Source organism: Carcharhinus amblyrhynchos, chromosome 18, assembly GCF_965287045.1.
Source record: "Carcharhinus amblyrhynchos chromosome 18, sCarAmb.v2.hapA, whole genome shotgun sequence".
Classification (NCBI taxonomy): domain Eukaryota; kingdom Metazoa; phylum Chordata; class Chondrichthyes; order Carcharhiniformes; family Carcharhinidae; genus Carcharhinus; species Carcharhinus amblyrhynchos.
Window position 1 is genome coordinate 34,881,078 of NC_137341.1, and position 25,282 is coordinate 34,906,359.

The 25,282-nt window shown below is 44.9% G+C and overlaps 1 protein-coding gene across 1 annotated transcript in view; it reads left to right on the forward strand.

Moving 5' to 3' along the window:
* Positions 1 to 457: 457 nt before the first annotated feature.
* Positions 458 to 25,282, forward strand: part of sdr42e2 (short chain dehydrogenase/reductase family 42E, member 2) — a 41,127-nt gene continuing 16,302 nt past the window's right edge. The window contains exons 1-7 of the mRNA XM_080206180.1: positions 458 to 742; positions 4,806 to 4,901; positions 9,465 to 9,522; positions 13,619 to 13,737; positions 15,613 to 15,688; positions 17,991 to 18,073; positions 21,816 to 21,953. Coding sequence (XP_080062306.1) covers positions 458 to 742; positions 4,806 to 4,901; positions 9,465 to 9,522; positions 13,619 to 13,737; positions 15,613 to 15,688; positions 17,991 to 18,073; positions 21,816 to 21,953 — 855 coding nt within the window. The remainder of the gene's footprint in view (positions 743 to 4,805; positions 4,902 to 9,464; positions 9,523 to 13,618; positions 13,738 to 15,612; positions 15,689 to 17,990; positions 18,074 to 21,815; positions 21,954 to 25,282) is intronic.

Below are 25,282 nucleotides of genomic sequence, written 5' to 3' on the forward strand. Positions count from 1 at the left end.
TGCAGTATTTATACAGTTGATCCAGTTAGGTGTGTGGTCAATGGATGTTGGTGGTGAGGGATTCAATGATGTTCGTGCTGTTGAATGTCAAGGGGAGATGGCTGGATTCCCTCTTGTTGGAGTTGTCCATTGTCTTGTGTGGAAGTTACTTGCCACTTATCAGCCCCAGCCTGAATGTTGTTCCGATCTTGCTTCATGTGAGCACAGACTGCTTCAGTACCTGAGCAGTTAGTAAGTTTTGAATGTTGACTTTATCTGTTTATAATGTTTGGTTTTTGGGGTGGGGATTTGCTGACCCTGGGACAACCCACTGTCTTTGTATCGGTTGTTTTAGATAAAGCATCCTAATTCTTTTTGCCACTAACCAAATTTCTTGTTATTCCTCAGTGGCTGCTCCAGTTGGGTGAGTTAATCTGAGGGGACCACAGCATCTGCTTCCTTCCTAAGTGATACTCAGATGGAGTTATGTAAGGTGAATCCAACAGGTTGTCACTTTGGTAACAGCACCAAGCACAGGTTTAATGGAATGGTATCCCACTGGTCAAAGGCACGCAGCCACTCAATCAATGGACACGTGAAATGGCTGAATAGGAAGAATTCCAGGAGTGCTCTGGTGACAGGGGGTGCTGGATATTTCGGGTACAGGCTAGGTTGCGCCCTTGCCCAATCTGATGTGTCTGTCATCCTTGTCGACATACACAAACCAAGATGGTGCGTCCCCAAAGGAGCCGTCTTCCTGCAGGTAAGATATTCATTTCACTAGTCAATATTAACTCCAATGAAGGCAGACTCGGAGGATAATGAACACATTCACATTCCTCGTTTAACTATGCACAATTCACACCCTGGAGCAACACCGTGGCACAGTGGTTAGCATAGCTGCCTCACAGCTCCAGCGGCCCAGATTCAATTCCCAGCTTGGGTTACTGTTGTGCGTAATCTGCATGTTCTCCCCATGACTGTGTGTGTTTCCTGCGGGTGCTCCGGTTTCCTCCCACAGTCCGAATGACGTGTTGGTTAGGTGCTTTGGCCATGCTAAATTCTCCCTCAGTGTTCCTGGACAGGCACTGGGGTGTAGCGACTAGGGAATTTTCACAGTAACTTCATTGAGTGTTAATGTAAGCCTACTTGTGTCACTTATAAAATAAACTTAATAAACCCCACCCCAACCCCCATACATTTAGTTGTGGATTCAGTGTTCCTCAGCATGTGAATGTTAGTTAGTGTTGAGGAAATTGAGTCACAACATCAACGGATTAAGGTATGAGAATGGAATTAGACTTTTCAGCAGCCAGGGTAGGTCTCATAAGGATATATTAGATACAAAATGAGGTAAAACAGATAAATCGAGGGTTGTACATCAAATTAAATCGACCGCTTTGCAAGAAGCCAAGGTTTGATTGAGAGAAAGAGCAAATTCTGCTTTGGCAAGGGTCATTCTTCACCCAAAGGCTGATTAATACAAGTAATGGACTTAGCGTGGGTTAGGGGAGACAGAAGTGTTGTGATTATTTGAAACAATTTAATGTTGTGGTATTGGGACTGAAGGGTTGTTTTGGATGTCAAACAGATGGACCAACTGACTGATGGACCGATTAAAATGAGCCAAATGGCCTTCCTCTCCTGCCTGGTGACTATTTCAAGCACTCCGAGATACAGCACAGTTTCCAACTGACTTCCAAACATGCACTTTCCGATTAGTTGTCATGAAAGACATCAGATAAATGCACATTATTTCTACCATATGCTGGATGTTGAGACATCTTCAGAATATTTTTTGTATTGATCTGGAACTGCGACTCACACCTTGAAAACCACCAATGAAGGAAATGAAAGGATAGACCTACCCATTGTGGTAGCAATTTCAGCATTCAGCCTGATCACCAGCAAATAAGGATTACAACGTAGTTGCTGGAAACTTGTCAATTGGTGCTCGGGCTTTGTTAGTTTAGCTGGAGAGCAGAGGAGAAGCACATGCCAGTATTTGCTGTGAATATTAACTCGTGTGGAAAGAGTATTTCAGTGGCAGTTGTGTGTAATTGAAATGGATTCACAGATTGAGCTGGGGAGGCAGGGCACATAGTTAGAAGAATGGTAGTTCTTTGATTGATGGCCTTTCTCCAAGTTGAATTATCTTTAGTTAACAGCAGGACGAGATTGTGCAGTTGCTGCAACACACCTTCTGTAGAATGACCTAACAAGGGGGTTAATGATAACTGGTGTTGCTTATTGCCCAACAATCATTAATCACTGCTTAACTTACACGGATGAATCAAAGTGGTTCAATTTTCTACATAAAGGTTTTAACTGGAGTGACTTTCTGAATGACCTTGTGGCCAGGCCTGAGATTAGTTCACTTGCTCCCATTTGTGTTTCCTTGCATTGGTGAAACCCAAACGTTTCAACACTCTGGGAAGGAATGCGGCCAAGGACTGACCCCACCCATTTTGCAAAATAGTTGGTGGTCAGCACATAAGAATGACCAATGATCTCTCAGCACATCAGGGAAGTCTCTTGACCCTCTACCATCCACCTAAACCCCATTAAATCTGTCCTGAGGAAAGAGTCTGAAAACATAGAGTCCCTAATGTTCAGGAGAGGCCATTGAGTCTGCACTGACTTTCTGACAGAGTATCTAACTCAGGTCCTCTCCCTCATCCTATCCCCATAACCGCGCACATTTACCACGGCCAATCCACCAAACCTACTCTTCTTGGGATGCTAAGGGGCGGTTTGGCATGGCCAATTCACCTAATTTACACATCTTGGACTGTGGGAGGAAACCAGTGTACTCGGAGGAAACCCAAGCAGACATGGGGAGAATGTGCAAACTCCACACAGACAGTGACCCCAGCCAAGAATCGAACCCGGGTCCCTGGAGCTGTGAGACAGCAGTGCTAACCACTGTGCCGCCCCACATCTCCGTGATCTCCTTCTAAGGTAATTGGAACAAAATTTCAGAGTATCTTTTTGCTTTGGAGCTCTTCTGATTTGTCCATAACTCATTGTCCTCCTTGATACGACTGTTTTATAGCCCCAGCACCTTATCTTCCATCTGTTGTACCTCTGGTTATACTTATTAGATCATAACTGGTGTTGCAAACTGTAATTGGGATAGTCCTGACCTCTTCAAATGACCTCCTGCTGCCAAATGTCACCCCTCCCCCATTCCCACTATTGGTTTATAGACATGTCCATCTTCACAGAGTCCCACCTCTACACTCCTGCCATTGGCTGCCTGACACATCCACCCTCACAGAGCCCTGCCTTCCAGCACCCAAATGAAAAGTAATCAGATTCTCTGTCCCCTGATTAAATGATTCTTGACTGTTGCTCAAACCGCTTCTTATTCCCTCATCTCCAATATTTTTATAGACAATAATGGAAATGATTAAAACACTCACAGTTCTTTTTAATGTTGCTAAGATTAGTGGGCAGCACGGTGGCACAGTGATTTGCACTGCAGCCTCACAGCGCCAGGCACCCGGGTTCGATCCTGGCCTCGGGTGATGGTCTGTATGGAATTTGCACGTTCTCCCTGTGTCTGCCTGGGTTTCCTCTGGGTGCTCCGGTTTCCTCCCAGACTCCAAAGATATGCAGGTTAGGTGGATTGGCCATGCTAAATTGCCCCTTAGTGGGATTATCAGGGTAAGTACGAGGCCCTGGGTAGGATTGTTGTTGGTGCAGGCTCAATGGCCTCTTTCTGCACTGTAGGGATTCTATGATTTATCTCTCAGCTGTTGCTGGCAGCAGTGTCCTGGAGGCTAGTAACTAATTCCTGGAGAATTCAGAATAATCCCAGATGTTTGCCGACTCTAGTTTGCTCTGTGCTTTAGCAATGAAGAATTTGAAAAGAAGTGTTGGTGATGGAGATTTCCAACCAGGTTTTTTTTTTGTCCAGCTCTAAAGATGTTAATGAATAAAGCATTAAACTCATCATTTGCGATCTATTGTCCAGTAGGAATCAGTGACTAGCAGCAGGATAAAGACATACAACTGATCCTCCAAAGCATAAATTTCAACTGCCCACCTTCACAATCAGCCTCCAAATGTGTGCAAGCTGTCAAATCTAGTCTCCTCTTGTTATCTTCACACAACCCACAGGAATTACACTTACTTACTGACTCTTTTTCTAGTACATCATTCCTCCACGCAGGTGATTGCTGTGTCATAGATTAAAAATGTTCAGAAATACACAATTACCCATCAGTTTCTGCCTTGGGTTCCACCTCTGCCTTCTATTGCAGATAATGCATCATCCACATGTTGAAGCTGGCATTGACATGTTCTACTGGCCATTGAGTGCATTGTGAAAGAATGAAAAAGAACAGCAAAGCAGCATAGAATCAGGCAGTGTCCATTTGGCCCATTGTGCCTGTGCTGGCCCTTTGGCAGATCTTACCCAATTAGATCGCATTATCCTCTCAGCCCTGAACATGTAATCCTTTTCCAGTGTTTATCCAACTCCCTTTTGCAAGTCACTATTGAATTGTTCTTTCAGACTGCACGTTCCAGATCACAACTCAAAAATGAATCTCCTCATCTCCCCTCTGTATTCATTTGCCGATTATCTTGAATTGTGTCATCTGGTTATCTGCCAGTTTCTCCTCAGTTATTGAATTTAAACCCCTCAGAATTCTGAACCCTTTCCATTCTATTAGTTTGTTCAATATTTTGTCTTGGTATCTGTGTTAGTTGTCTGGCACAAGGATCCAATAATCTGCTGACTTATTCTCGATTTTACAAGTAATTCTAAAAGCAGCAGGGCTGTTGATCTAATGCCAGTAATTCTCATCATTTCACAGAGTGACATTAGGGATTACGATGCTCTGTATCGGGCCTGCGAGGGGGTCGATTGTGTTTACCACACTGCTTCCTACGGCATGTCAGGCACTGAACAGGTGAGTGTTGCAGCCATGTTCAGATAATGTGGGAGGAGGTTCCCCCTTTTCAGTGTTTTATCACAGATACTTGATGGTAGCTTTCAAACTATAGCCCAGTGGTGAGGAGGGGGAGGGGAGGTGTTTAAATTTCCCCCTAGTGGACATTGAACAGAGATTGGGGGGAGGGGGGGAGGGATTTGTTAATGAGGATTCGGCCCCATGCCTGAAGCGGGGAGGTTAAAGTGGACAGGGGAGGGGGCTGGGGTATGATCTCAGGTGGAAGTGGGACAATCCTGGAGAGCTAGCGTCCCAACTGAACCACTCCTGCTCCTCGCACCCTGCTCCAGGCTGTGGCTCAGTCGAGAGCGCTCATGCCAATGATTTAGAAGATTGTGAATTTGAATTCCACTAAACTCCTTAATTGACAACGAAGTAAAAATTCGGTATTACCAAATAACGATTGCAGAATCACTGAATTGTTACTGTGCAGAGGGAGACCATTTGGCCCATCATGTCTGCACCAGCTCCCTAAATGACCAATTCACTTGGTGCCATTTTCCCCGTAACCCTGCACATTCTTCCTTTTCAGTTTACAGTCTCATTTCCTTTTGAATGTTTTGATTGAAACCGTCCCCACCCCACTGTCCAGCAGTGCATTCCAGGACTTAACCATTTGCTGTATAAAATAGCTTTTTCTCATATCACTAATGCTTTTTAAAATCTGTGCCCTCTCATTCTTGATCCTTTCATGAGTGTTTCTCCCTATCCACTCTGTCCAGATCCCTCATGATTTTGAATATCTCTGTCAGATTTCCTCTCAGCCTTCTTTCCTGCAAAAAAACTGTCCTAACATTGCCAACCTATCTTCATAACTGAAGTTCCTCATCCTGGAACCATTTTTGTGAATTTTTTTCTGCACTTTCTCCACCATTCTTCCAAACGTGCAGTTCCCATTACTGGGTGCAATACTCCAGCTGAGGGCAAATTGTTGCCATGGGAAGTTTTATGACGGGGATGCAATGCCGTAGCGGTATTATCGCTGGACTATTAATCCAAACTCAGTTAATGTGTTGGGTTCAAATCCCGCCATGGCAAATGGGGGAATTTGAATTCAGTAAAAGAGTCTGGAATTAAGAATCTACTGATGATCATGAAGCTCTTGTAGATTGTCAGAAAAACCCATTTGGTTCACTAATGTCTTTTAGGGGAGGAAACCTGCCGTCCTTACCCAGTCTGGCCTACATGTGACTCCAGAGCCACAGCAATGTAGTTGACTCTAGATGCCCTCGGGCAACTAGGGATGGGTAATAAATGCTGGCCAGCTAGCGACGGCCATGTCCTATGAATGAATTTTTAAAAAATCTACTTGTGAGAGGAGACAGGGATTAATACTTCTGAATGATAGCACCTCTTATGATGCAGCACTGAAATGGAGTGTCCATGTTGATCTTGTGTTCCAGACCTGGAGTGGGACTTGAACCCTCAATTGTCTGACTTAAAGACTCTTCACTAAGCCACATAGTATGAGGGGAGTGTTGTACTTTCAGGATTGCTGTCATTCAGATGACACATTAACCGAGGTCCCATTTACCCTTCCAAGTGGGAATAAACAGTCCCACAGCACTCTTTTGAAGAACGTAGCAGAGCTCCCCCTGGTCCTGGCGAATAGTCATCCCTCAATCAACATCTCAGAAATAGAATATGTGTTCATTATCAAATTGCCCGTTGCTTTTTACTGAGTAATGCTGGCTGCCACATTTCTTCCATTACAGTGACAGTACTTTAAAAGTTATTGCTTGGCTGTGCAGATGACTTTGGGATATCCCACGGTAGTGAATGGTGCTACAGAAATACAAGCCTTTCTTTTTCTGTTGCTTGCCATTCCTTTGTGAATTGAATTGTTGGTTTGGAATCTCCAGAAATAGAATGTCATTTGACACAAATCCTCTGAAGCAAGCTGCACTCTCTGTGGCCCCCTTACCTTCACTCAAATGGCTAATAAATTGCACTCCTTCGTGAAATTTTAATGCCCCTTCTCGGCTTCTCTGCAGTTACCTGAAAGATGCTCGGGCGTTTTGGAAAACAATCCTTTAATAATTGAAGAATGGCCGTTTGTGGAGGGCAGGCATTGTCTGACGATTTCTTACTTTGCTGCTAATCTTTCTGAATAACCTCATTACGAAGAGGATCGGATTCTGTCTTTGGAACCCCTCCAGAGAATACGGATTTTCAGCCAGATTGATTTCACCAGCGCTGGAGCTTTCCCCACTCATCAATCTTCACTCATCAAATGAAAGCTGGCACACTGTTCCACTTCGTGAGACATCACTGATGAGTTCAATCCTCTCCTTGTTCACTTACAATCACTTGGTGCTAATTAGGAGGGCAGCATTGCTGCCTCACAGCACCAGGGTCCCAGGTTCAATTCCCAGCCTTGGGTGACTGTGTGGAGTTTGCACGCTCTCCCTGTGTCTGCATGAGTTTCCCACAGTCCAAAGATGTGTGGGTTAGGTTGATTGGCCATGCTAATTTGATCCTTAATGTCAGGGGATTAGCAAGAGTATATAGGGATTAGAGGGATAGGGCCTGGATGGATTTGTGTTCAGTGCAGACTTGATGGGCTGAATGGCCCCCTTCATCATTGTAGGGATTCTATGATTTTATGAAACTGTGATGATGACCCCCTCCCTTCCCTCAGAAACATGGATGTCAATACAAACAAACTATTGCTGGAAATCTGGAATTAAGACTAAAAAAGTTGGAAATACTCAGCAGGTCTGACAGCCTTTGTGGAGAGAGAAAGAGAGCCAACAATTCCAATTGAATATTGGCTGTAATAGTAAGGATGTTGATTGGCCTGAATAGTGGAATTCTGATTGGCTGTAATGAGTGTAGATGGACTATGGTGTGTGATTCAGAGAAGGAGTAACATTGAGAAGTTTTTCCATACCTTTCTTGCTGAACACAAATGTAGTGAGGAGGCAAGTGGTGCAGTTTGTGAGAGATCAGCTATTATAACCAGGTTAGGAGGGATGAACTAACTCTCCCTTTGTCCCAGTGCTGAGATAGTTAGACATGATTTGAATCTCAAGAGGACATGATATTGTCAATTCAATATATAAATATGTATATACTAAATTAGTGTGTAGCTCCATGTAAGGAATCAACTGGCCAGAATCCTTAAGGTAATAAGTAAAGAGTTGGTTTTATTGCTTAAATTCTAGTCTGGCAAAGATGCAGAAATTAATAACACAATGTTTAAAATATGCAAGTATGTCCAACTACCCATTAATGCAAAAACAAAACACACACACACTCACACATCTACACACAAAACCTGCAGAGTTTTAGATCTTTAAACTTGGCCAAATAAAATTTAAAATCAGGTAAAAATAAATTTCTGGATTGTCCAGATGCTTGTTTACAGCTGAAGGGTCACTTTCCACTGTCCTTGCTAGTATTTAGTCTCTTTTTTCTTGAAGATACTTGATCCGAAATCTTTCTTCAACAACTCTTGGTTTGCAGCAATGAGGTCTTCTAGTGGCTTTCAGATCAAATCATGATGAGAGAGGTTTCAGGGAAAGAGAAGGGTTAAGGTTTTGCCCTTGCAGCAGTCTCTATCTGGCTGTAAGTTCAAACTGCTATCTTTTTACACTCAAGAGCTGCATCACATGATCTCTTCCTGGTGTCAATCTGGGCTTACCTTAGCCACTTTCTCTGAGAACTTGGTCTCCATAAAGTAGCCTGTCCTTTGTGAATGCAATATAATAGTTACTGTAGGCCTGTGTCTTTTGCTTAGCAAAAGTGTTCTTTACAAAAAGTTCTCTGTCTATATGTATGTATATATTTCCAGCTACTGACATTACATATGTCCTGCTGCTGACATTATAAAGTTACATATGTCCAGCTGTTGACATTATGAATTGATACTATGTGTAACACATCTTCATAGCACAGCACAAAACAAATACTTGTGCTCTTGGGAAGCAAAATTAAAATTCGATTTAGCAAAATGTTCAGTTTTAAAGAGTCAACAATGACATTATGTAAATTGATTATACTTTGGGGAAATCTATTTGCTCAGTGCCGCATATTGAGTAAGCAACTTAATGTGGATGAGGCATCAGATCCTGTCACTAATACTGTGAAGTGCTTTTGAAATAGCTGTTGACGCAGATACTCAATGAGGGGTTTCCAGGCCAACTGACACTGCGTTTTCATTAACCCTTGCCTGTCCGCAGATCCCAAGATCCAGAAGTTAGGAAATTAACAAGGTTCCAAGATTAAATGGAAAAGACAAATCTTGGTTCGGTGACACCAAATATAGGTTGTAAAAGCTTGAGCAGTGCAGACAGAAACAGTCATTGGTAAATGGATATATGTGGATGATGCTCAGATTGGCCGAGGGAAGTGAAGATTTGATAGAGATGCTTTTTTTTAAATTAAGATTAATTTGTCTTGTTGAAGAGAGGGGATCAGGGATAAGGAATGAGTTATTAGTTGAGGAATCATACACTGAGCTACAATGCCATTACAGTTTAGAATTTGTTTTAAGTCAAATGTCACTATTTATTTTCACAGCTTCATAAAGAGCAAATTGAATCAGTGAACGTTGATGGAACAAGGCAAGTTATTAATGGTAAGAATCCAATTTATTGCCTGGATATCATGTGCATTTATAAAACATCTTTAATGTACAAAAACATCACAAAGCACTTCGACAGAAGCACCATCTGACAAGACGGACATCAAAACAAAGAATTAGGTATTAAGAGGGATGTCGAAAGTCTATGTCAAAGTGGTGGGACTTAAGTAGGATCTTTAAGGAAGGGAGAGACACTGGGAGTGGGATTTGCTTGCCCCAAAAGTGGAACCCCCCCCCACCAAAGTCAACGGACCTTTGCATGGTTCCCCACCCCCCCCACTCCTCCCACTGCCTACTGCATTTCCCATGGCAGGTGGTATGGGAAAACATCTCGCAGAAAGACAGTCATAGTTTAGGGAACATATAAACTAAATTGACACTTTAGTGCATTATTGAAGGGAGTGTTGCATTGTCAGATATGCATCTTTTAGGAGAAATATTAAAGGAAGACTCTTGGGGAGGTGGTGATGAAGTGATAATGTCACTGGGCTAGCGGTCCAAACAAATAGTCTGGGAACAGGGGTTCAAATCCCATCAAAGCAGCTGGTGGAATTTAAATTCAATTAATAAATCTGGAATATATAGCTAGTCTAATGGTGACCATGAAACTTCTGTTGTAAAAACCTATCTAATATCCTTTAGGGAAGGAAATCTGCTGCCTTTACCTGGTCTGGCCTACATGTGACTTCAGATCCACAGCAATGTGATTAACTCTTAACTCCCCTCTGAAATGGCCCAGCAAGCCTCTTAGTTGTGTCCACAAAAGGGAATGAAAGTGTACAGACCACTGAGCATCAATCTAGGCACCAGAAACAACACTGGCAAATTCAGCCTTGTCAGCTCCGCAAAGTCCTCCTTACTAACATTGGGAGAGCTATCTCACAGGTAGGTCAAGCAACAGACCAAATTATTCATCCTCTTCAAATCATACCTTGCAGAAAATGTCCCAAGCTTCACCATCCTGTCCCACCAGCAGGACAGATCCACTAGAGATGACAAACAGTGGTGTACAGTTAGAAGAGAGTTGCCCTGGAAATCCTCAACATCCGGATCCCATATGTCTCATGGCATCAAATCAAACGCGGGCGAGGAAATCTCCTGTTGATTGCCACCTACTGCCCTCAGCTGGTGAATCAATACTTCTCCATGTTGAACATCACTGGGAGGAAGCACTGAGGGCAGTAAAGGCATTGGATATATTCTGAGTGGGAGACCTCAACATCTATCACCAAGCACCACTACAGACTGAGTTCTAAGGACTTAGCTGCAAGTTTGGGTCTTTGGCAAGTGGTGAGGGAGTCAACAAGAGGGAAAAACCTATTTGACCTTATCCTCACCAATCCACCTGTCGTAGATGCACCTGTCAGTATTGGAACAATTGACCACCACACAATCCTTGTGGTGATGAAGGTCCATTTTCACATTGAAGAGACCCTCCATCATGTTGTTTGGCACTATCACCGTGCTAAATGAGATAGATTTTGAACAGATCTAGCAATTCAAGACTGGGCATCCATGCGGCGCTGTGGGCCATCAGCAGCAGCAGAATTGTACTCAACCACAATCTGTAGCCTCATGGTCCAGCATATCCCCCCACTCTACATTACGTCCAAACCAGGGGATCAACCTGTTCAATGAAGAATGCAGGAGGGCAACACCAGGGAACAACACCAGGCATACCTAAAAAATGGGGTGTCAATCTGGTGAAGCTACCAAACAGGACTACCAGTGTGCCACATCGCAAAAGAAAATTGTGATGGACAGAGTTAAGCGATCCTGCAAAACGGATCAGATCTAAGCTCTGCAGTCCTGCCACATTCAGTCTTGAGTGATGGTGGACAATTAAACCGGATGGCTTCTCAAGTATCCACACTCACAATGATGGAGTAGACCAGCACATCAGTGCAAAAGTAAAGGCTGAAGCATTTGCAACAATCTTCAACCAGAAGCACTGGGCAGATGACCCAATTTGGCCTCCTCCGGAAGTCCCTAGCATCACAGATGTCAGTTTTCAGTCAATTTGATTCACTCCACGTGATATCAAGAAAGGGCTGAAGACACTGGATACTGCAAAGACTAAGGGCCCTGACAATATTCCAGCAATAGTACTGGAGACTTGTGCTCAGGAACTAGTCATGCTCCTAGCTAAGTTGTTCTGGTACGGTTACAATACTGGCCTTTACCCGCAATGTGGAAAATTCCCAGGTATGTGCTGTACACAAAAAGCAGATGGCTAATTCCTATCCTATCAGTCTAATCTCAATCATTCGTAAAATGGTACTTGCTCAGTAATAAGCAGCTCACTGATGCTCAGTTTGGGTTCAGCCAGGTTCACTCAGTTCCTAACCTCATTACAGCCTTATTCTAAATGTGGACTGAAGAGCTGAATTCAAGTGTTGGAGTGAGTGTGACTGCCCTTGATATCGAGGCAGTATTTGACTGCATGTGGCATAAAAGAGCCTCAGCAAAATTGACGTCAATGGGAATCAGGAGGAAAATTCTCCTGTGGTTGGAGTCATACTTAGGGAGACGGTTGTGGTGATTGGAGGCCAGTGCGGCCATGGCTGATCTCCACTCTCCCACACACTCCCAGTATCAATGAAAGCAGGTCAGTCCCAGGACATTGCTACAGATATTCCTCAGAGTAATATCCAAGGCCCAACCATTTTCAGCATCTTCGTCATTGACCTTCCTTCCCTCATAAAATCAGAAATGGGGATTTTTGCTGAAGATTGCATAATATTCAGTACCATTCATGACTTCTAAGATACAGCCCATGTGCAAATGAACAACATTCAGCTTGAGCTGATAAGTGGGAGTGAATTTGTGCAAAAAGAGTTTCTGGCACTAACCATCTCAAGCAACAACCACTAACAAGAGAGAATTTAACCATCGCCCATCACATTCATTGGTGTAACCATGGCTGAGTCTCCCACTATCAACATTCTGGTGGTTGATCTGAAACCGAACTGGACCAGCCACATAAATATTGTGGCTACAAGAGTAGGTCAGAGGCTGGGAATCCTATGGGAAGTAATTCACCTTCTGACTCTCCAAAGTCTGTCCATTAGTTACAAGACACAAATCAGGAGTGTGCTCAAATAATCCCCACTTGCCTGGATGAGTGCAGCTCCAATAACACTCAAGAAGATAAACACTATTTGGGAGAAAGCGGCCCTGCTCCATTTGCACTCCATGCACCATCCTAAAAAGTGATCCCCTCCACCACAATGCACAGTGGCAGCCATGTGTACTGTCTACAACATGTACTGGAGATACTCATCAAGGCTCCTTTTACAGCACCTTCCAAACCCACAACACTCTCACCTAGAAGGACAAGGGCAGCAGCTACCTGGGAACAGCACTGCTCACAAGTTCCCTGTGTATTTCCTGTGGAAATACATCACAGTTACTTCACTGCTGCTGGGTCAAAATCCTGGATCTCCCTCCCTATCAGTACAGTGGATATATCTGCATGGATGGATTGCAGTGGTTCAAGGCAGCTCATCGACTCAGATAGATGGAAATGATTCTCAGTTGAAGATGCATAGGGCAGTTCCCCAAATCCTCTACCCACCCCCAAACCTCCCTTCGTGTCCCGGCCAATCCATCAACCAACAAAAAAACAGATTACATGGTCATTTATCACATTGTAGTTTGTGGGAGTTTGCTATGTATAAATTGGTTGCCACAGTACCATAGTAACAACGCTGCAAAAAAAAACTTCATTGGCTGTACAATGCTTTGGGAGCCCCTGTGATCATTAAAGGTTCTATATAAATGCAAATCTTTCTTTATCTTCCTATTTTCACAGCTGCTATAATGAAACTCTGGTCCTGTGATAGTTCTGCGGATTTTTCTATTTCAGTCACTCTACATTTCATGGTGAGCTTTTAAGAGAAGGCTATCAGAACACACAAAGATCATTAGCAACAGGATTGAACCCAAAGGCCTATCGGACCTGCACTACCCACCATTCAGTATGATCTCCACTCTCCCACACATTCCCAGTGTCACTCAGTGAAAGCAGGTTCATATGATTGGATTCCGGTTTCTTTAATGTTACCACAGGCTTGTTTTCATTATTTAGTGTGTCTCCATCGAAACATCCCGAGTTTGATATACACCAGCACTGTCAATGTGGTCTTTAGAGGACAACAAATACACGAGGGGGATGAAGAAACTGTGCCATATGTTCCTCTCCACAAGGTATTTGTTGGTTTTTATCATTTTTGACCAGCTTTTGCTCCATATTCTCACTTTCATCCCCTTTCCCTCACCCTCCATCCATCCTCACCCTCACTCTCCATCCACCCCTTCCCCTCACATTTCATTCACCCCTTCCCCTCACCCTCCATCCACCCCTCACCTTCCATCCACCCTCCCCCTCACCCTCCATTCACCCCTCACCCTCCATCCACCCTCCCCCTCACCCTCCATCCACCCCTCACCCTCCATCCACCCTCCCCCTCACACTCCATTCACCCTTCCCCTCACCCTCCATCCATCCTCACCCTCACTCTCCATCCACCCCTTCCCCTCACATTTCATTCACCCCTTCCCCTCACCCTCCATCCACCCCTCACCTTCCATCCACCCTCCCCCTCACCCTCCATCCACCCCTCACCCTCCATTCACCCCTCACCCTCCATCCACCCCTCACCCTCCATCCACCCTCCCCCTCACACTCCATTCACCTTCCCCTCACCCTCCATCCACCCCTCACCCTCCATTCACCCCTCACCCTCCATCCACCCCTCACCCTCCGTCCACCCTCCCCCTCACCCTCCATCCACCCCTCACCCTCCATTCACCCCTCACCCTCCATCCACCCTCCCCCTCACCCTCCATCCACCCCTCACCCTCCATCCACCCTCCCCCTCACACTCCATTCACCCTTCCCCTCACCCTCCATCCACCCCTCACCCTCCATCAAGCCCTCCCCCTCACCTTCCATCCACCCTTCCCCCTCACACTCCATCCACCCTCTCCCTCACCGTCCATCCTCCCTCCCTCTCACTCTCCATCCACCCTCCCCTTCACCCTTCATCCACCCTCCCCCTCATCGTCCATCCACCCTCCCCCTCGTACTCCATCCACCTTCCCCCTCACCCTCCATCCACCTTCCCCCTCAATCTCCATCTACCCCCTCCCCTCACCTCTTTGACCATTCATCCCTCCCCTGCACTCTAAATCCACTGCTCACTCTCCATGATGGTGCAGAGGGACCTCGGGGTCCTTGTGCATGAGTCGCAAAAACCCAGCTTGCAGGTGCAGCAGGTGATCAGGAAGGCTAATGGGATGCTGGCCTTCATAGCGAGGGGGATTGAATATAAAAGTAGGGAGGTCTTGCTGCAGCTGTATAGGGCATTGGTGAGGCCGCAGCTGGAGTACTGTGTGCAGTTTTGGGCGCCGCACTTACGCAAGGATATTTTGGCCTTGGAGGGAGTGCAGAGGAGGTTTACTAGGCTGATACCGGAGTTGAGGGGGTTGAACTATGAGAAGAGGCTGAATAAACTAGGCTTGTACTCGTTAGAGTTTAGAAGAATGAGGGGAGATCTCATTGAGACGTATAAGATGATGAGTGGGATGGATAGGATAGAGGTGGAGAGACTCTTCCCGCTCAGAAAGGACAGTAGGACTAGAGGGTACAGCCTCAAGATAAAGGGGGGGTGGTTTAGAACGGAGTTGAGGAGGAACTTCTTCACTCAAAGGGTGGTGAATCTCTGGAATTCTCTGCCCGTTGAAGTGGTGGAGGCTGCCTCGCTAAATATATTTAAGACGCGGGTTGATAGGTTTTTGATAGGCAAGGGGATTAAGGGTTATGGGGAGAGGGCGAGAATGTGGAACTGAGCCACGACAGATCAGCCATGATCTTATTGAATGGCGGGGCAGGCTCGAAGGGCTAGATGGCCTACTCCTGCTCCTATTTCTTATGTTCTTGTGTTCTTATGAGGGAATAACGAATGGTACAGAGAGCATCTAAGCAGGGAAAGAAAGCTAATGAAGAAAGATGTATATTTTAAATTGCAGTGTAGTTGCCTAGATGCTCTGTATAATCTCCCATTGTATCTTCCATCCTAGCATGTTGATCATTACTCCAGGACTAAAGCTATCGCTGATCAAATGGTGCTGGCAGCTGATGGCACTCCTCTGGAAGGTATGTGTCTCTACAACAACTTGCATTTATGCAGCACCTTTAATACAATAAATGTCCCAAGGTGCTTCACTGGAGCGTTTTCAACCAGTGTTTTTCACCGAGCCACACAAGAAGATATTAGGACTAAAAGCACGGTCAAAGAGGTAGGTTTCAAAAAGTGTTTTAAAAGAGGAGAGAGAGAGAGGTAAGAGAGGGGTAAGAGAGATTGAGGGAAGGAATTCCAGAGCTCAGGATCCAGGCAGCTGAAGTCACGATTGTCAATGGAATAGTGATGAAGATTAAGAATGTTCAAGAGGCTGGAAATGGAGGAATGCAGAAAATGCAGGTCTATAATCAACCCATTATCCAGAACATATTAATAGGGACACCGAGTACAAGTGTAAGAAGGTCACTTGACCCTGAATTTGTATAAGACTCTAATTAGGCCTCTTCTTCAGTACTGCATTCAGTTCTGTGCGCCATTTTTGAGGAACGATGTGAACACGTTGGAGAAAGTACAGACAAGAATCACAAGAATGATTCTAGGGGTAAACAACTGTGGCTATGAGGATAGATTGGAGAGGTCCATTTTCTTTGGAGAAAAGGAGGCTGAGAGGAGATATTCAAGATCCTGAAGGATAGGGACTGGGTAATGAGAAACTCTCAAGACTATGTCAAGAATTAGAGGACACAGATTCAAAATAATAGACAAAAGGAGTGGAAGTGATGTGAGGAAATTTCTTCACCCAGAGGATAGTTGGGGTCTGAACTTCCTGAGAGGGTGGTGGAAGCAGATTTGATCGAAATATTGAAAAAGAAATTGAATTGTAACCTGAAAGAAAGAATGTGCAAGGCTAGGGGAAACGACAGAGAAGCGGAACTAGATAGAATGCTCTTTCAGAGAGCCAGTGCAGACCCGATGGGCTGAATGGCCTCCTTGAGCCCTGTAAAGATGCTGTGTTTCCCCTGTCAGTCACAACTGGAGATTGCATTGTCTCAGTGACGCATAGCATTCACATTCTGTTACTATTGTCCAATCAAGAGTTATGCTGTTGGAGAAAGGTTCCTGTTTTTACTGTGAAATTTTGTTGTGGTTTTAGTCGTGAGCTTGAAGTTCTGTTTAAATAGACTCTGTCTGCAGTAAGTCCCGCCCTTCCTCCAACCCCACGTTGTCAATAGACATTCTGAATTTTACTCAACGTAATCAGCCTTCACAATTTGGTGTCATCTGAATAAGGGAGAGTGGATGAGGCAAGGGTGGCCTGTTTGAATATTGAAACCTTTCCGTCTAAGGGTTGCTTCAGTGGTATTGATAATTTAACTGGGATTGCAATTCTACACCACAGGTTGTGTGACCGAGTTTAAATTTAACAGTGGATAATGTGACAGATTAAACATTCTCTGAATGTAAGGCCTGACTCAGAAGTTAAACATCAGATAAAATGTGATCGTACAGCCTCCTTGACGGAAAGGATGTGTACAGTCCAACAACTTGTTTTTCAACATTCTCCTCTGTAGGAGGAAGGGGGGAAAGAGCCAGAGGAAAGAGAAAAGGACGCAGCTCAAACTGGGTCCTGGCCACCCACCAGTATCTCACCCAGGTTGAACCTTGACTTTGATGCACCTTCTATCCACCTTCTGTACCCCTGTAATTATTCCACAATGGGTTGCAATCAGGAGTAAGGGTCCTCATTGAGTTCAAGACCCGTGTCCTAGCCCAGGGAGGCCAATTTTATTGCCCTTAATTTTTAAAGTTATTCAAAAGACAAACCTCCAATAGTTTATGTTTATTTATTAGTGTCACAAGTAGTCTTACATTAACATTGCAATGAAGTTACTGTAAAAAGCCCCGAGACGCCACACTCTGGCACCTGGTCGGGTACCCTGAGGGAAAATTTAGCATGGCCAATCCACCCAACCAGCACATCTTTTGGATTGTGGGAGAAAACCCATGTGGACATGGGGAGAATGTGCAGATTCAGCACAGACAGTGACCCAAGGTGAGAATTGAACCAGGTCCCTGGCACTGTGAGGTGGCAGTGCTAACCACTGTGCCACCGTGCCAGTGTGGTGTAGCACTCCCTTCACATGGCATTGCGGGAATCAGCTAAGCTTTTGTGTTCAGGTTTTTGATTGTAAAGGGGTGTGGATTTATCCTCAATTTGTTATCTGATGTTGAATTGGATTCTGGATTTCTGGGTTTGGAAGTTATCCCCTGAGTGGAGGGCCAACTTTGCAGACTGGGGAACCCCCTGCAAAGCTTTCAAAGGCAGAAACATTTTGTACCAACTACTCTGACACACTTTCTCTTCCTTTTCCACAGGGGGCAATATCTTCCGAACCTGCGTACTCCGTCCCCCAGGTATCTATGGGCCTCAGGAACAGAGACACTTGGCACGGGTGGTGGTTAGTACTGGGCTACAAGCCCCTTCCATTTCTGCTGTCAATTTCTTCACCTTGTCCTGGATTAGTTTTGATTGTTGAAGGGATTCAGAAAGGAATTTCTCAGCATTTTTCCCTCAAATCATAGAATCCCTACAGTTCAGAAGGAGGCCATTTGGCCCATCAAGCCTGGACCAACAGCAATCCCATTCAGGCCCTTGTGACCCACTCATTTACCCTATGAATCCACCTGACATTAAGGGGGGGCAATTTAGCATGGCTAATCAGCCTAATCTGTACATCTTTGGAGTGTGGGAGAAAACTGGAGCACCCAGAGAAAACCCATGCAGACATGGGGAGAATGTGCAAACTTCACACAGTCACCTGAGGCCAGAATCGAACCTAGGTCCCTGGTGCTGTGAGTCAGCAGTGCTAACCACTGTGCCATCACCCTGCGACCTGGGTTTAACATAGAACATAGAACATTACAGCGCGGAACAGGCCCTTCGGCCCACAATGTTGCGCCGACCAGTCTTATTTTTAAAAAAAAACATTGACCCTCTAATCTAAACCAATCCCTTTTCGTCCATAAACCTATCCACCAATCTCTTAAACGCCCCCAAACTAGGCGCATTTACAACTGCAGCAGGCAGGGCATTCCAGTCCCTCACCACCCTCTGGGTAAAGAACCTGCCCCTGACATCCGTCCTATAACTACCCCCCCTTAATTTAAAGCCATGCCCCCTCGTGCTAGATTTCTCCATCCGAGGAAACAGGCTATCACCATCCACCCTATCTAAACTTCTAATCATCTTATATGCTTCTATAAGATCCCCTCTTAGCCGCCTTCTTTCCAGTGAAAACAACCCCAAATCCCTCAGTCTCTCCTCATAGGACCTCCCCTGCATACCAGGCAACATCCTGGTAAACCTCCTCTGCACCCTCTCCAAAGCCTCCACATCCTTCCTGTAATGTGGGGACCAGAACTGCACACAGTATTCCAAGTGCGGCTGCACCAGAGTTGTGTACAGTTGCAACATGACGCTGCGACTCCTAAATTCAATCCCCCTACCAATAAACGCCAAGACACCGTACGCCTTCTTAACAACCTTATCTACTTGATTCCCAACTTTCAGGGATCTATGTACACATACACCTAGATCCCTCTGCTCCTCCACTCTATTCAAAGTCCTCCCGTTAGCCCTATACTCAACACATCTGTTATTCCTACCGAAATGGATTACCTCACACTTCTCCGCATTAAACTCCATCCGCCACCTCGCGGCCCAGCTCTGCAACCTATCCAAGTCTTCCTGCAAACTTCGACACCCTTCCTCACAATCTACCACACCTCCGACTTTGGTGTCATCAGCAAACTTACTAATCCACCCAACTATACCCTCATCCAGATCATTAATAAAGGTTACAAACAGCAGTGGCCCCAAAACAGATCCCTGAGGCACACCACTCGTAACCGAACTCCATGATGTTCTATGTTCTATGTTCTATCACCCTGCGACCTGGGTTTAACCTAAGTTCCCAGCATATTGCATGGTTGTGGGTGGGAATGTATACTGTTGTTGTAGGTAAAATAATACCTCTGAGACTGTTAAAAAATAAGAGCCACATTAAACTACTTGTCTTTATAAAAATGAGGGTTAAAGCATGTAAGACATGAACCAATAACTCATATTAATGCCAGGAGCAGTATAAGCCAAAGGAGATCAGCCATGAGGAAGGATTATATTTGTGACATATTCTATGTACAAAATCCATTAACCCTTTCCCTTCTTCAGGTACAAAATGCATTCACCCTTTCCCTACTTCGTTGTTCCCTACAAGCTGTCAGAGGGTTATGTCCATCATTGTTTATATGTCGTCAGCCTCTCGACATGAGGATGACCTCCAGCAGGCCTTATGATTTGCATGTCCTCAGGTGACTCTGCAGGTCATCCTCTGGGTGGGGTGGGGTGGTGGGGGGTTGGGGAGGGGTGGGGTGGGGGGGGGAAGGGTCCTCAAGCCAGGGTTGTCTCTGTCTCCTCCAGCTTATATCACTTCTCCACAACAGAATTTATGCAGTCAGTTTCTGACTGTGTTGCTGCTGGTTGGATAAGATGCAACGACACAATTATCAGCAAGTTCCTCCCACATGCCAATGTCAATTTGTCCCTTTTTGGGCCTTTGGAGTTGTTATCACCCTAGCATTGTCAAGAGATTTCTTTAATAGGAACAACATGTATTTATTGATAAGAGAAAGTTGGTGCAGGAGCTGCAGCTCTGGGCTGCCCTGGAGCAGTGCTTATATGCTTATCTATGGACCACATGGCTTCCAGATGTATTCTGCCTGAGAGAGGACTCCACTCTCTGGGGTAATCATTCATTTTTCAGTCCCATTTGTTCAGGTGACTCTCTTCTGCTGTTTTGTATTAAAGAGACAGGCACCACATAGACAAGTGTCCTTAAAACATTTTCCCTGTCCTCCTTGAGAGCGAGTGCCATGCTTAAGTTGTGAAAACAAATAATTTGACATGTAGACAGAGGTCGGAATTTTACTGCCTCATCTGCCCTGGAACTGGGATGGGCGAGGCTCGTAGAACAGAATTTCCTGTTAGCTTTGGGTGGGATTTTACTAGTCTCGCCTGAGCAAGGTCGTAAAATCCTGCCCAGACCAGCAAATGCAAACTGGAATTCTCCGGTCACACACACCCCACTACCCCTACCAGCAAGAATGGAGAATTTGGCGCTCAGCCAAATCTCCTTTCACCACAGCAGGACTGGAGAATCCCAGCTGCAGGTGAGGTCGGAGAATTCCAGACTGCCCAGAACAGTGGATGTAGTTTCCAGGCCAATGAATGTGGTGCCCAGACCAGCAGATGTGGTGTCCAGATCAACAGGGCTAACTTTGCACAATCACTTTCCTGGTCAGACACCACATGGAGTATTCAGTTTAGCACACCAAGACTCAGGAAAGATACGTTGGGCTTTGGAGGGGGTACAACACAGATTTACAAGGATGATTAAAGGATTAAACTATGAGGCCAGATCACATAAACTAGGCTGGTATTCTCTCAGTGGTGAATGGTGTTGGGGCTGTTGGAGATAGATTTACTCAAGGATGAAGTTAAGGACGAGGAGGAATAATCTCAAGATCGTAGCTAGGCTCTGTGGAGGGAAATCAAGAATGTTGAATGAGGGATAAATATTGGTCACAGACAGCTGAGATTAGGGGACTTTCACAGTAACTGCGTTGCAGTGTTAATGTAAGCCTCCTTGTGACTAATAAATAAACTTACAAAGCAGTTAGGAGATAAGGGCAGGAGAAGGCCATTCAGCCCATTGAGCCTGTTCCTGCATGCCATATGACCATGGTTGAGCATCCACCTTGAGATCTTTTTTTTTCCCCACACTGACAGAACTCCCCTTTCTTTAAAAGAGAGTTGTAACATCTTTAGCTAACTTCAGGCTGATTGGATTTAATGTCTCATCTGAAAGAGGGGAGTTCAGACCATGTAGTATCCAGGATGGTCAGCCAGGATTAAGTGCTCCAACCACTGCCCGAGCCACAGTCCTCTTTGCTTCCCAGTGAGCCACAACCGACACATAACAATGAAAACAGAAGTTTGGTGAGGACATAGTGAGCTTCTGGGAATAGGGAAGCCACATTAGACAGTTTGAGCAATGCTTCAATATTAAATATGGATGGTGATTACAGCTGACTGCTGACCCATCCCCTTCCAATTTCCAATCTGTACCCTGGTGATTGCAGGTCAACATTGATCGACGGCTGTTCAGTTTCATTTTTGGAAATCCTGATGCCAAGATGAACTGGGTCCACGTTGACAACCTGGTGCAAGCTCATATTCTCGCTGCGGAGGCACTCACAGCTGCCAAAGGCTACATCGCGGTAAGTGGCAGGTCTATTCCGGCAGGGGATGCACTGGGTGGGATCATAATTCTCTGAAATTGTGGGCTGGAGCAATCCTTGAAATTGATTGATTTGATGGATTAATCTACAATACACATTGCATTTATATAGCAACTTTCAGATAGTAAAATGTCCTAAGGTACTTCAGAGTCACATAAATCAGACAGGATTTGACAGTGAGCTATATAAAGAGATGTTAGGACAGGTGATCAAAAGCTTTTGTCAAGGACGTTGGGTTTAAGAAGCATCTTAAAGGAGAGAGGTAGATGTTTAGGGAGGGAATTGCAGTGCTTAGGACCTCAACAGTTAAGGGAGACGATGGCATAATAATATTGTCACTGGACGACTAATCCAGAAACCAAGGGTATGCGCTAGGACCCAGTTTAAATCCATCAGGGCAAATGATTTCAATAAAATTCTGGAGTAAAAAGTCTATTTTTTGTAAAAACCCTATCTGGTTCACCAATGTCCTTTAGGGAAGGAAATCTTTACCCAGTCTGGCCTACATGTGGCTCCAGACCCATAGCAATGTAGTTGACTCTTAAATACTGTCTGAAATGGCCTAGCAAGCCATTCAGTTCAAGGACAGTTAGGGATGAGCAACAAATAAGAACACAAGAACTAGGAGCAGGAGTAGGCCATCTGGCCCCTCGAGCCTGCTCTGCCATTCAATAAGATCATGGCTGATCTGTCGTGGACTCAGCTCCACTTACCCACCAGTTCACCATAACCCTTAATTTCTTTACTGTTCAAAAATTTATCTATCTTTGCCTTAAAAACATTCAATGAGGTAGCCTCAACTGCTTCACCGGGCAGGGAATTCCACAGATTCACAACCCTTTCTGTGAAGAAGTTCCTCCTCAACTTAGTCCTAAATCTGCTTCCCCTTATTTTGTGGCTAGATAAGGGAATCTTATCTATTCCCTTCATAATCTTATATGTTTCTATAAGACCTCCCCTCATTCTTCTGCATTCCAATGAGTATAGCTCCAGTCTACTCAGTCTCTCCTCATAAGCCAACACTCTCAACTCCGGAATCAACCTAGTGAATCTCCTCTGCACCTCCTCCAGTTGCCAGTATATCCTTCTCGAGTAAGGAGACCAAAACTGTACACAGTGCTCCAGGTGTGACCTCACCAGCACCTTATACAGCTGCAACATAACCTCACTGTTTTTAAACTCCATCCCTCTGGCAATGAAGGACAAAATTCCATTTGCCTTTTTAATTATCTGCTGTACCTGCTAACCAACTCCTTAAGATTCCTGCACAAGGACACCCAGGTCCTTCTGCACAGCAATTTTTTACCATTTAAATAATAGTCCATTTTGCTATTATTCTTACTAAAATGGATGACCTCAAGTTTACCAACATTGTACTCCATCTGCCAGACACTCGCCCACTCATTTAGATTATTTATATCAAAGAACAAAGAACAAAAACAGCCTGGGAAACAGGCCCTTTGGCCCAACAAGCCCGCGCCGCCTTTGCAGACTTTCAGTGTCCTCTGCACACTTTGCTCTTCCACCCACCTTAGTGTCATCTGTGAATTTTGGTCCCCAACTCCAAATCATCTATGTAAATCGTAAACAATTGCAGTCCCAACACCGATCCCTGAGGTGTACCACTAGTCACTGATCGCCAACCCATTTACCCCCAGTCTTTGCTTTCTTCGTTAATCAATCCTCTATCCATGCCAATACATTACCCGTAACACTATGTGCTTTTATCTTATGTAGCAGTCTTTGGTGTGGCATCTTGTCAAATGCCCCCTGAAAATCCAAATACACCACATCCACAGGTTCCCCATTGCCCACTGCACATGTAATGTTCTCAAAGAATTCCACCAAATTAGTCATACCCTTCATGAACCCGTGCTGCGTTTTACCAATGGGACAATTTATATCCAGATGTCGAGCAATTTCTTCCTTGATGATAGATTCAAGCATTTTTCCTACTACAGAAGTTAAGCTAACCAGCCTATAGTTACCTGCCTTTTGTCTATCTCCTTTTTTAAACAGTGGCATCACATTTGCTGTTTTCCAATCTGCGGGAACCATCCCAAAGTCCAGTGAATTTTGGTAAATTACCACTAGTGCATTTGCTATTTCTCCCGCCATCTCTTTTAGTACCTGGGATGCATTCCATCAGCACCAGGAGACTTGTCTACCTTTAGCCCCATTAACTTGCCCAACACTACCCCTTTTGTGTTAATGATTGTTTCTAGGTTTTCACCTGCCATAGCCTTCCTGTCATTAAATGGTGCCCTTGCCAGCAACTGACTTTGAAATATTCTTTCATGGGATGTGGGCGTTGCTGGCAAGGGCACCATTTAATGAGAGGAAGGCTATGGCAGGAGAGAACCTAGAAACTATCATTAACACGAAAGAGGTGGTGTTGGGCAAGTTAATGGGGCTAAAGGTAAAACAGTTGCAGGCATGTCTGCCAGTGCTTGGGTGAGTAAAATCAGGAGGTGCACTAGAAACCATCAGTGGTTAGCACAGCTGCCTCACAGTGCCAGGGAGTCACACTTGATTCCTGGTTCAGGTCACTCTCTGTGTGGAGTTTGCACATTTTCCTCGTGTCTGCATGGGTTTCCTCTGGGTGTTCCAGTTTCCTCCCGCAGTCCAAAGATGTGCAGGTTAGGTTGATTGGCCATGCTAAATTGCCACTTAGTGTCAGCGGGATTAGCAGGGTAAATCCATGGGGTTACAGGAATAGGGGCTGAGAAGGGTTGTGATCGGTACAGACATGATGGGCCGTAAGGCCTCTTTCTGCACTGTAGGGATTCTATGATCATTGGAGGAGAGCAAATAGCGAAGGTTGTCAGATGGTAAGAGTTTACATGGAGGTGAAGGGGGAAAGGGAGGTCACTAAGAGATTTGAACACAAGGAAGAGAATATTACAATCAAGGCAATTCCAAATTGAGAGCCAATCACAGGGGGCGATGAGCGATGGATTTGGTGCAAGTTAGTAATGGGATGACAGAATTTTGGATGAGCTCATTTTTACAGGGGGCGGAAGATGTAAGGAAAGCATTGGAATAGTCCAGCCTGGAAGAAAGAAAAGTGTGGACAAAGATTTCAGTTAGGTTGAGAGAGAGGATGTTACAGAGCTTTTTTTTTAAAGTTTATTTATTAGTCACAAGTGAGGTAACACTGCAATGAAGTTACTGTGAAATTCCCAACACTCCTGCACCTGTTTGGGTCAATGCACCTAACCGACACATCTTTCAGAATGTGGGAGGAAACCAGAGCACCTAGAGGAAACCCACACAGACACGGGGAGAACATGCAGACTCCACACAGA